This window comes from Muntiacus reevesi, chromosome 5 (genome assembly GCF_963930625.1).
Source record: "Muntiacus reevesi chromosome 5, mMunRee1.1, whole genome shotgun sequence".
NCBI lineage: Eukaryota > Metazoa > Chordata > Mammalia > Artiodactyla > Cervidae > Muntiacus > Muntiacus reevesi.
The window spans coordinates 103,342,143-103,354,632 of NC_089253.1; the positions used below are offsets into that span (position 1 = coordinate 103,342,143).

The 12,490-nt window shown below is 49.1% G+C and overlaps 1 protein-coding gene across 1 annotated transcript in view; it reads left to right on the top strand.

Moving 5' to 3' along the window:
* Nucleotides 1–1,430: 1,430 nt before the first annotated feature.
* PAPPA2 (pappalysin 2) overlaps nucleotides 1,431–12,490 on the top strand; it is a 294,762-nt gene continuing 283,702 nt past the window's right edge. The window contains exon 1 of the mRNA XM_065936954.1: nucleotides 1,431–2,487. Coding sequence (XP_065793026.1) covers nucleotides 1,584–2,487 — 904 coding nt within the window. The 5' untranslated portion in view covers nucleotides 1,431–1,583. The remainder of the gene's footprint in view (nucleotides 2,488–12,490) is intronic.

A 12,490-nucleotide genomic window follows, 5' to 3' on the forward strand; every position in this document is an offset into this window, starting at 1 on the left:
ATGGCATTTCCTCTGAATGCTTCCTACAGCAGGATAATTGATTTCTCCTTTCCCCCAATGGCTAACATAAAGTAAATTTGGGGTATTGTCCTTTCAAATCCCAAATGATTGAAATAAGAAAAGAAGGCAGGATATGTGTGGCAAAACAAACAAAAAAAAGCGAGGCAAGTGGTCCCTGAAAGAGTGGTGTGGGTTTATTAGGCAGTAAGCAAGTCTGTTCACAACAAGTGTGAGTATGTGCATGTGAGTGTGTGTGTGTGTGTGAGAGAGAGAGAGAATACATACAGAAAAGAGTGCTCCAAAACAGTATTGATTGTTGGCTATTGATTGTGTAGGCTGCGGCTGCTGGAAGAGAGAGCGGGAGATGTTTACTGGGGAAACCAAGAGTAGCATCTGTCCCCTGTGCCTCAGTGAGGTGGGGAGGTTTTCAGGAGGGAGGAGGGGACAGGCAGTAGGTGGAGAGATGCACCGAACTTATTAGCTTTGACATCATCATTGTCTTTAAATGAAACAAACAAGAAGATAATTACAGGCAGAGAGGAAGGGAGAGAAGGGGAGCAGGAGGGACTGAGAGCACAGGCCCCCTGAAGGATATATCTTCTTCTCATCCTCTTTTCCATCTTCCCAGGGACCCACAAGACTCCCAGAAGGTGAAGTCAAGGGCTCTCAGACTCATAAGGTTATTAGGACACCAGACTGGCACCCCAGAGGAGAACTTTACGAAGACTTGCAACACACCAACAAGTTGGAAGGGGATTAAAAACAACCTTCAACACTCACCAACCCCAGGCACAGAGCTGGGGGGAATATTCTGACCTGCACAGGCAGACTGGAGGCTGGATGGGGAGCTGGCTGAGGAGGACATCTGGAGAGTGAAGGCTAAGTACCAGCTGGCATTTTTGTGCCCCCCCTAGATTCTTTTTTTTTTTTTTCCTTTTTAGATAGTGAGCATCAAATTCTGTGTCTCCGTATACCAGTTTTTCTAGCAATTTGTTGGAAGGTGAATGTTTTTGAGGTTAAAGACGACAAAGAAAAGGTAACTCCCAGGGAAGGAAGGAAAGGAGGATAAAGAAAAGAACATTGGAGGCTAAGATTCTTTTTAGTGACTTCAGGTAGTGAGTGGTATGTGTGTGCACAAGTGTGTATTTGAGAAGATTTGGCTCCTGCCCACGTGTCCCCCTTCCAGTATCAACGAGGGGAGGAGCTATTGAAGAAGGGGAAAAAAAAAAAAAGGAAAAAGAAAGAAACCTGAGCTCTCTGGAAGAAATCCAAAGGAACCCAGAGAAATGGACTTCATTCTTCAAGGACTGAACTAGAACAAGGCGAGAGAGAGAGGTCAAGGGAGAGGTTGGGGACACACATAGGGGACGGGAGGGACAGAGGCTACGCGGTCACCGCACCCAGCGCAGGTAGCCAGGAGAGGTGCTCTTTGGGGGCTGCTTGAAAAAGTTTGGTCCCTGAACAAAACAGTTTGCCAGGGAACAGCGAATCCGCAGCTAGCTGTCTCTTCCTCTTATCCCCATCACTCCGGCGTGGTACCCAGAAGCTGACTTCTGGTTCTATATAAAGAGCCGGGGGGAGGTATGATGTGCCTAAAGATTCTGAGGGTAAGCCTGGTAGTTCTGGTTGGGTGGGCACTCAGTACTGTCAGCTCGGAGCTGGGCTGGACGCACAAGAGATCCTTGGTCCAAAGAGGACGCCTGAGCCAGGTGCTGTCGGAAGGAGAGCGCTGTTGGCTGGGGGCCAAGGTTCGCAGACCCAGAGTTGCTCCTCAGCATCACCTCTTTGGGGTCTATCCCAGCCGGCCTGGGGACTACCTGAGGCCCTACCCTGCAGGAGATCAGGGAAGGCATCATGCAGGACGCAGTAAGCTGGATGCTGTGAGCTCTGTCCCCCCAGACCCAACTGCAAGTGCAAGAGTGAGGAGTGAGGCTGAGCGGCCAGCCGCTCCATGGGGAGGGGACAGTCCTATTGGGCAGTCGGAGCTACTGGGAGATGATGACACTTATCTTGGCGATGGAGGATCCAAGGAGCCTCTAGGTGAGGCTGGGGCTCCAGAAGGCACAGCCTCGGCTGCTACCGTGATCACCACCTTCCCATGCCCAAAGGAATCTGGAGCAGAGACCCAAAGGAAGGGCTGGACCAAGACCAGGCGTCGGCGCCAGGTGGTGAAGGGACAGGCAGGAGGAACGCGGGGAGACCCCAAGTTTGCACCCCGGCACTTCCAGCCTTGGCCTAAACATCCCCTCATGCCTAGGGTCCGAACCGGCCCCTCAGAGGGTGGCATCCGGAATGGTGGAGGGGACCCCGCCTGGGAAGCAGAGACCGTGAGCCCCCAGGAAAGACTGCCTGTCTTGTACTTCTCTGGGAGGCGGGAGCCGCTGCTGCTGCGTCCAGAAGTGCTGGCTGACATTCCCCGGGAGGCGTTCACAGTGGAAGCCTGGGTGAGACCGGAGGGAGGCCAGAACAGCCCAGCCATCATCGCAGGTAATCACCCACTCCCGGGCTTTCCGTGGTCCGCGGGGTGGGGCTGGCTTCTGGTGTTGGGAGGTTAGACATCGGGGGCAAGGAGGGGAAAGGGGCAGGGCAGAAGAACCAGGGAGGGCTGGCCGGGCAGAGAGGGGGAAGGGCCTCTATTCATCTGCGCAGCAGAATCCCAGACATCATCTGCATTAATGACTCTATAACCACAAGAGCATTTGTCCCTTGTATTGATCTCGTGTGCTGCTATACATTGTGCTGGCACTTAGGAGACCTCCAGCTCACTCTCTCATCCCTCTTTAAAGGGGAAGATCTCTGGTTCTTTGTCAGTGGGGAAGAGGTGTCACCCTCCATTTCTCATAGTCCAGTGTGAGAAACCCAGGCAACTTTGAAACGACATGAAAGTGTACAGACCTGGGCAGTGAGTCATGCCTGGGCTGGACTAGGTAGGTGGTGAGGAAACGAGGCTGCCGGGTACATAGCCAATGGGTCCTGGTTGGTTTCCTTTTCTTCGAGTAGCCCTGGAATGTAGCAGAAAGCTACTATCTTGACCGGGTCCTGGAGTCCCCTTTGTTTTGTCCTAAAAATCACGCGTCCAGCCTGGGACTAGCAAGGTCTACTGGAAAAGGTGGGCACTCACAAGCCAGGACCCTGGTTTCTAACCCGGGCTGTTGTAAAAGGGACCAGAAATGCACCTTGTATAATTCTATGGTCTTAATCAGAAACAATATTTGGGAACACTCTCCGCATTTATTTTAGAGTATACCCAGATCTTGGCTTTCATGAAAAGTCACCCAGAAGGACAAAGAAAAGAATGGGATTAGGAATAACTGTCTCCCTTGCCTTAATGGGGGTGGGGGGCGGTTGGGGGCAACTGGTTTCAGCAAGGAGTGGGTAAGGGATTAGAAGTGATACATGATCATTCAGTGTCTCTTTATCCCTTCAGAGCCCCCACCCCAGGACAGACCCTCACACAAAGCTAGGTACATAGTGGAACCATTTTCATTTTATTAATATGAATTATGCACAACACACTTTGATGCTTGCCAGTCCCATGACATGGATGGGAAAACCAAAGTCGTGAGAGGTGTGCCTGGGGCAGATGGGGAGTGGAACTCCACAACCCCTGAAGGGCTTGACAGCTCCCCATATTAAAGACTCCTTAGGCTGCTGGGTGCCTGCAAATAAGTTTTAGATCAGAGAAAGAAATCTGGAAGGAGGGAGCCTCTTGCGATGGTGTGTTGCTGGAACATCCCTTCCGGACACGCTGTCTTCCCCCCTCTTTGGCTGTAATTTCTCTTTTGGAAGCTGGGATTCCCAGACACTGAGCACTCTAGAGTCTTGTGGTTTTGCTTGATTTTATTTTGGGGTGGGGAAGGGGGTGAAGGGAGAGGATAGAGAAGGGGCTGGGCTGGATGATAGGTTGGGGCAGAGAAAGAGTAGAAGGAAATCCTTATTCTGAGGCCAAATGGAAGAAATAATGAGATGATTATCTGATCGGAGTTGGCAGCTTCACAGTTTTTCCCAGATGACATCTTCTTGCTGCCTAATCTCGCTTCCTAGTACCCATCTGCCAGGGAAACTGCGTGCTTGCCGTCTAGACCACGACTCCACTTACCCCTCCTCTGGCAGGAGCAGTGCAGGGACCTGGGATCAGTTCCCTGGCTCTGAAGAATCAGAGAAAGATCCAACAGGAATATAGAAGGGAGGCTCTAAGAAACCAGTGGTCTGAGTTGTTAAAATTCAGACCTGAGGGAACAGTTTCTGGACAGTGGGTACCTGACCCCTGTTCCCAAACCTGCATCCGTCTGTTCTCTGAAGAGAGGAGAACAGGGTCAGGATTTGGTTCCAGTTATAGGGCTTCTTAAGTGGCTCAGTGGGTAAAATAATCTGCCTGCAACCAGTCTCTGCGTTGGGAAGATCCCCTGGACCAGGGCATGGCAACCCACTCCAGTATTCTTGCCAGGAGAATCCCATGAACAGAGGAGCCTGCCGGGCTACAGTCCACAGGGTCACAAAGAGTCAGACAAGACTGAAGCGACTTTCCACCCCTCCCCTGCCAGCCCAGAATCTCCCTCCCATGTCACCTCCACCGCCGCCCCGCCCCCACCCAACCTTGCCACAGCGCATACTCAACTCCTTCTCCAAGGTGCCCATCTGAGCCCTTGCCGCCTCCCTAAGCATGTAAAATTAGGCAGGAAATCTTTCACAGACAGTCTAGCCTCTGAGGTTTCTTTCTCTTCAAATCAAAGCATTCCTGTCCCCTGTAGGTCCACACTGGAAAGACGGAGGGCAGAGAATACTCGGGTCTGTCTACTCTCTACCTCCCACCCTGTATCTTTGTTCAGATTTGTGCACCTCAGAAAATATTTAGAACAGATTTAGGGTAAAAGTCTGGGAGAGATGGGGGCTGAGAATCCAGCCTTCATTCTTCAGGATTCTAGCACTGGGTTCCCAGGGCAGGGGCATCCTTGTCGACTCGCTGTGGTCAGCTCCATATGCGTTCCCTGAGGCCCCCTGGGCTGAGAACCATGAAGGGCCAAGGGTATATTCACCCCCAGGAATAAAAGTCTCCGATTTGCTCATCTACTCACTCCTACCAACAGATCAGCCCATCTTCCTTCTCTTACCCTAGCCCTGGTCCTTTTAGCCGGTACCTGCCTGCTCCTGGGATGGTTGGCCTTCAGCTGTTGCAGAATGACCACAGCTGAACTGTGCTCCCGAGAGGTAAACACAATTCAGCCACGGGAGTTCTGCTGCCCCACTGAGGATAACCCAAGATGCTACAACACTGGGCTCCCACATTCTTTTCTAACAGCTCTCAAACCTCAGGTTCTACCTACTTAACCTAGGCCCAGTTTCCTCCATTCTCCATCTCCCGAACTCGGGGCATTTTCTCCTCGACAGAGACATTAAGTGATTCAGTTGCCCTAGCAGGGGTAGAGGAACCATCCCCCACCCGTAACCCCCCAGGCCCCCCAGAGACCGGAGGCCTCGGGGAATACTTCCCACACAGAGCACTAGGTGGCAGTGTTGCTTCGTGCACAGGAGAGTAGGCGGCGCCTCGGAAGCCAAGCAGTGGGGAATGCAGTCTGGGTTCTTGGAGCACGGTCCCTTCCCGGGCCTCTGGGAGGTATTTGATCATCCCCTCCCAGAGCCTTGTTGGTAGGCATCCCTGAGGGTCGGCTTCCTACAAGTCTCTTTGCAGGGCCCACGTGAGCGGGCTCAAGTGGCGTTCTTTGGGTCGTGACTAACCGGCACTTGTAACAACTGTAAAGAAAACAAAATCAACTCGTTACCTCCCTCCCCCCACCCCTAACTCCCACATGCTTCCAAAATAGGAAGTTTTTGGATTCCGGGTGGATTGCTGGAATACTTTCATTTAGGGCTGAGAGGACAATGTGGGCCTCACAGGCGTAGGTGTTTAGCTTCTCTCTGGCCCCTGGAGGGGGAGCGGCGGTGCTGCCCCCCACCACCCCAACCCCGCGCAGCTTAGATCTGAAGCTGCCAGTCTCCTGTGGCTCTGACGCCCGGCAAGCGGGAAGAACTGTGTGTGGCTGTTCCAGCGTCAGGGCCTCCATAAAGGTCACTGCTCAGGGGCCTGGCAATTCAGGGATTTGTGGCCACCGAGGAGTAGCCTGGGGTCAGGAGCCCATTTGGACGGGCTGTTGGAACTCAGCTGTGGACACAAGTCAAATGCTATCCTACCCTGGTGTGAAATCTTTCAGCTCCAGCACCCAACCCTGAAACCATCTGCTTCCCTCCTTCTCAACTTCCTTTCCTCTCCTTCCACCCCAACACACACAGAAGAGGAACTTCTAATAGGTTCCTCCTCACCCGTAATTGATTTCAAATGTTCCCTGAAGTTGCCCAGCTGACTAACCACCTGCAACTCCAAGCGGCCGGAGACTGAGTCAGTAAGTCCATGGCAGAATCGGAGCCCAAGCCCACATTTCTTCATTCAACAAATATTTATTGAGTGCCTTGCCAGGCAAGGCAGGGCAGGGCTCTGTGGGGGAATACAAAGATGTCTAAGAAACTGTCCCTGACCTGAAGATGAGTTTTCCTTCTCTGAGGATCCAGGTTGCGGAGGAGATCCCAGGGCCGGATTTGGGAGTCAGACCTGGAATCAGATTCCATCTGACACTTACCAGTGCTGGGATCTGTGGCAATCCATTCAACTTTTCTGAGCTTTGGTTTCCTCACATGGAGAAATGAGAAAAACGTCTCAAAGAGTTGTTACAGTGTTTGAAGAAGTCATGTATGTAAAGTGCCCAACACAGACTTGACTGTAAAATTCATTTATGAAGTGGTATTAACAGCAGGAGGTGCTCATTGCTAAGAGCAGTGTATTAGCCTACTCATCTTTGGTGCTAACCTGCCAACCTGTAATCTTTTCTTAGGTGGGATATTAATTTCTTAAGAATTTAGCTTGCTCATCTGTCCAGTAGGAATGGTGGTAAATAGGTATTTTTTTTTCTTCAAGATGGTCTCAAGATGATTGAGAACACTATTGAGTCAGTGACTTGAAAAGACCATTTTTTTGTTTTTTGATCTTTTTTTTTTTAGCCTGGACTATACTATTGGTGGCTTAGATGGTAAAGCGTCTGCCTGCAATGCAGGAGACCTGGGTTCGATCCCTGGGTTGGGAAGATCCCCTGGAGAAGGAAATGGCAACCCACTCCAATACTCTTGCCTGGAAAATCCCATGGATGGAGGAGACTAGTAGGCTACCGTCCATGGGGTCACAGTCGGACACAACTGAGCAACTTCACTTACTTATGCTATTTAATATATTGGACAATCGTCCAAGGCTTTTTTGGGGTCATGCACCGTTTTGGGAATATGATGGAAGCTCTGCTCACTTTTTAGCAATATGCCCATGTCACATACTCCATGTAAGTTTCAAAGGTCTCTGGATTTCCTGGTAGGAAGGTAAGCATTTGCTGACCTTGTTTAAGGCATATGGGTAGCTTTTTTTGTTTTGAATGACCCCAGAGAAATGAGATTTCACAAGACGCTGTAACATCCCCTTCTCTCAGTAAGGGAGTAGCAGCCCCAGGGTGAGGAGTTTTGTTGATGTGAGGCGTGGAGCTTCACAGAAGGCAGATTGACACATGGAAGTATCCACAGAGATGTAAGGAGAATTTATAAGAAGGCCATGTGTGCTGCCTCCGCAGTATCCAGCAGAACTCTAACATGTGAAGCGCCACGTCCATGCCTTTCCCAGGGCTCCTGTGAAGATAAGGTTTCCATGACCCTCCTCCTCAGCTGCCTCTTCCTCTACTGCGGTGGTGGTCAAGGTCAGAGTGTTTGCCCTCGTGGGACCCTGAGGAATGGCCCGTTTTATTCTCACTTCGTTCTGCTCCTTGATCTTGCCCCGGACATGTGGTGAAGTCACAGCTACCCTGCGTGAAAGAACTGTGGATGCGAGGTCGTTGGTCTCTGGGGCTGCGTGTGCCCACTGTGATGGGAACGAGATCCATGAGTCTGCTTGTGTGGGCAAGCCATGCGCCCTGACGGTTGTGAGTTTGCGTCTGTCTACAGAAGAGTCTATCCTGTGCAGGGGTGCAGTCTATCCTGGTCCTCCAGAAGAGAGGCGTCCTCTGGTTTTAGAAGGAAAACAGATGGTCAGTCTGCCCCCTGCTTTCACAGCTCCCTGACCCTTGTCCACAGAATCTTCCGGATTCCCTGTGTGGAAATGATCTTCCCCACTTCTCAGTTTCCAGTCCTTGACCTGTGACTTCCTGGGGTGCACATTGCTCCCTGCTGCCGTAGTTCTGTACAGGTCTCGTTTTTATTTACTGAAAGTTCCCCAGGAGCCAAATGCGTGTCTGATTCACTCTCGTCATCCCTAAGTACCTAGCACAGTGTGAGACTGTCAGCTATGTTTGTAGAATGGATAAAGTAGAAAGTTAGGTTGCCGATGCCCACTAGGAATAAAAAAAGGGTGAGAGAGACTTTCTGTAACTTGAGGCTCTTTGTGGGGAACCAGGGAAATGACTTTCAGACCCTGCTTTTGTTGCCTGCAGAGGTATCTCAGTGGTGTTTGAGGGGAACCGTTGGACCTGGGGCTTCTTGCCCACCATCAAGAGGGGCAGCCCTTCCCTTATCTGTTTCATATGAAAAAAGAGTGTGTGCTGTGCTTAGCCACTCAGCTGTGTCTGACTCTTTGTGACCCAGCAGGGACCGTAGCCTGCCAGGCTCCTCTGTCCATGGGGATTCTCCAGGCAAGAACACTGGAGTGGGTTGCCATGCCCGCCTCCAGGGGATCTTCCCAATCCAGAGATTGAACCTAGGTCTCTCTCATTGCAGGCAGATTCTTTACCATCTGAGCAACCAGGGAAGCCCACCCGCCCACCCCCCAAAAGTGTTTAGTTGCTTCTAAAAAGTTTAAGCCCCATAACTCTAGAGCAGAGCTTGGTGTACCCTGGCCCATGGGCCACATCTTGTCCAAAGTGAAAGTCTGTTTTTATAAAGAAAGTTTCATTAGAACCCAGCCACATCCAATTGGTTATGTGTTCTCTGTGGCTGCTCCTACTTTGAATGGCAGAGCTGAGTAGTTGCAACAGAGAAAGTATGGCCCACAGAGCCTAAAATATGTACTGTGTGGCCCTTTGTAGAAAGTTTGCTAACTCCTGTCCTCAAATATTGCTTCTCAAACTTAAATGTGCATAGAGATCCCCTGCAATTCTTCTCAAAATGATCTCACTGCTATGGGAACACAGCTTGCAGCAGATGCAATGAGAATGCCAACTACAGGGCATTTCCTCTCCAAAGGACCAGAGGTGCTGCGCTAGGAATTTGTCACTGCATGTGCACTAAGGCTGCATGTCTTTGTGCAGCAGGGATAAAGGAAAACCAGTTCCTGAGAGATTCAGAACTCCTCTGACAGCTGACTCTGCCTTGAGGATTCTTGAGGGCCTAACAGTTCATGCTTTAGACCGTATAACAGCTTACAATGCTTCCACCCTATCTTTCTCCTCTCTTTCCTTCCCTCGAGGTCAGACTTGCATCATGGACTGAGGGCTCTCCTGGCCTTTTTGGGCTCCCTCCCTGTTTTCTCTCCTAGTCATCTCTTCTAATAAAGTCCATGTATATTGAACTCCATCTTGACATTTGCTTCTTTCACTAATGCAGCTAACTAACACAAGGTCTGGGGGAACCTGAGATTCTGCATTTCTAACAGGCTCCTGGTTGCTGCTGCTAGTGTGTGGACCATGACTTCAGACTTAAGTGGACACATGAGTCTCGAGAAGTGGCAGCGAAAAAGTGCCTTTTTCTTTAAAGGCACAAGAATTTAGTAAATAATTTAGACTTTGCAGGTTGCACAGTCTCCACTGAAACTATTCTGTTCCTAGAATGTGCAAGCTGCTATAAACAATATGTAAATGAGTGAGCAGAGCTGTGTTTCAATAAAACTTTAATTACAAAGACAAGGGGCAGATCCAATTTTGGCTGTGGGCCATAGTTTGCCAGTCCCTGGTATCCAGGACTCTTCCTGCATGCTGTGCGTCTTCCATAATCCTCTTTTGCTTTGCTTCCTAGTTCTACACTATCCAGGGTAATATCTACTGAGAGACTGACAGTATCAGTGGTAGGGAAACTCCTTTTATTCAAGTAAACACAAAACTTCCCAGAAATTTCCTGCAAAAAAACAAGTCCTGATGGTTTCTTGGTATAAACATTCCAGATGGAGTTTATATTTATTTACAGTTGACCCTTGAACAATGTGAGCTTGAGCTGTTGAATCTGAGGATGTGGAACCCAGATATGGAGGAGATGGGAATACAGAGGGCTGACTCTAAGTTACACATGGATTTTTGAATGCATGGAGTGTTGGTGACCCTAACCCTTGCATTGTGCAAGGTCAACTATATTTTCTTTTTTTCCTTTTAATGGTGTTTTGAGATAAAACTTATACACCGTAAAGTTCACCTGTCCAAACTCTACAATTTATATTTTTTAGAATATTTACAGAGTTGTGCAACTGTCCCTACAATCTAATTTTAGAACATTTTCTTTCTACCCAAAAGAAACACCTTACTCGTTAGTAGCTACTCCCCATTTCCTTCCCCTTCTTCCCAAATACACAGTAACTGGAGACAACCGCTATTTTCTGTCTCTGTAGATTTGGCTACTCTGGTCATTCCATGTAATACATTGAATCCCCTACATATGAACCTTTAAGTTGAGAACTTTCAAAGATGCGAACTTGTGTTTGCATGCCTAATCACGTTAAGTTAGTTCACATGACTGGCATATTTTTCACGGTATTGCGCTGTGAGATTAAATATGTTTTATTTATTTTTTGTGTTTGTTTATGTGTTATTTGTGTGAGAAGTTTTACAAATCTATACAATACAGTACTATACAGCTGATTGTATTTGGTACCTAGGCTAACTTTTTTGGACTTATATGAACAAATTGGATTTATGAACATACTCTCAGAAGGGAACTCATTCATATGTAGCAGACTTACTCTGGTCTTTTGAATCTGGTTTCTTTCACTTGAGGTTTGCTTTGTTTTAGTATGTATCAGAGCTTCGTTCCTTTTTATTGCTGAATACTATTCCTTATATATGTCCTATTTTGTTTATTCATTCTGCAGTTGATGGACATTTTAGTGGCTTCCACTTTTGGGCTATTACAAACAGTGCTGCTATGAACACTGCACAAGCAGAGTTATATTTTTATTTCTGCTGAGTAGGCACTAAAAGTGGAATTGTATATGGTAACTGCGTGTTAAACATTTTGAAGCACTGACAGACTGTTTTCCAAAGTGGCTACACCATTTTGCACTCCTCAGCGATGCATGCGAGTTTGGTTTTATATTTTTGACCCACTGAAATGGAAAGGGCTTCTTCGGGCTCGTTGAAGGCGAGGGCCTGGCCACTGCTCACATCTGACAGCACCTGGGTAGTCTTTGAGGAACGTGCTGATGCTATGTACAGTGAATAAACACATGGACCTCTGCACTGGGACCTCTGCAATCACAAGAAGGTCTTACTGGTTGAGAAGGAAATTATCATCAAGCTCTTTCTTTCAGCCACTTAAGGGCATCCTAAGATGGCCCTTTTTTCCCCGAACCTAACTGCATTGCGGGAGTTTTCCTTCAGCCTGAACTGCATTACTTTCTATGGCTTTCCACCCATGTGAGCCCAGAATGACATGCTCTTGGGGAATACTCAGGCCCTCCAAAGTCACAGTGCCTCAGATTCTGATGCAGCGGCACCTTCAGGAAGCAAAGAAGAAGAGCGACAGAGGGGAGGAAGGAAAATAAAGGCCATAGAGCTCTGCTAACATGACCTGAACATTTTCCTGGGTTCCAGCTCTGGGTGCTTAGGCATCGCCATCTCCCTGTGGCCACTCTGTTCAGGGCCTGTGTCTGACTCCCAAGGGGTTGGGATGCTGAAGTCATCCAGGTGTCTGGGGTACAGGTCAGGACAGGAGACTCACTTCCAGGTGGTAGCACAGAGGGGCTTTCTCTGAGCATGACTGTGTGATGGTCCTCAGCACACTGCAGCTGTGTTGCCTGATGCTGCTCCTTGCCCTTCCTGCCTTCATCCCCTTCTTCAGTTACTGCCTCCCTTCGTGGCATCCACAATCTCAGGGTGACAGTGTAGTCAGGAGGCGCCTTGGCCAATCCATGTGCCACCACCTGCTTCTCTCTTCTCATCGTCTGTTGGTTATGTGTTCTCTCCATCCTCAGAGATGAGATGGAAACCCATAGGCACTCTCAGTGTAGTTCTTGGGTGGAGCACAGGTTGTCAGGTGGAAATATTCAGGAGTAATAGGGGTACAGTTGGAAAGTAGGCATCACCTTTGGCAGCCCAAGTAAATTCACCCGTTTGTCTTTCATTGGCAACGCTTTGTCCTTCCTCACCTTCTGCTCCCACCTCCGTGTTCTGCTTTATTGTTCCTCTGGGGCTGCCTATCTGAGTCATTTGGGATGTGTGTGCCAGGTGGCTTGGCTTCTTCTTATTCCCATCCTAGCCCATGCCTTGAG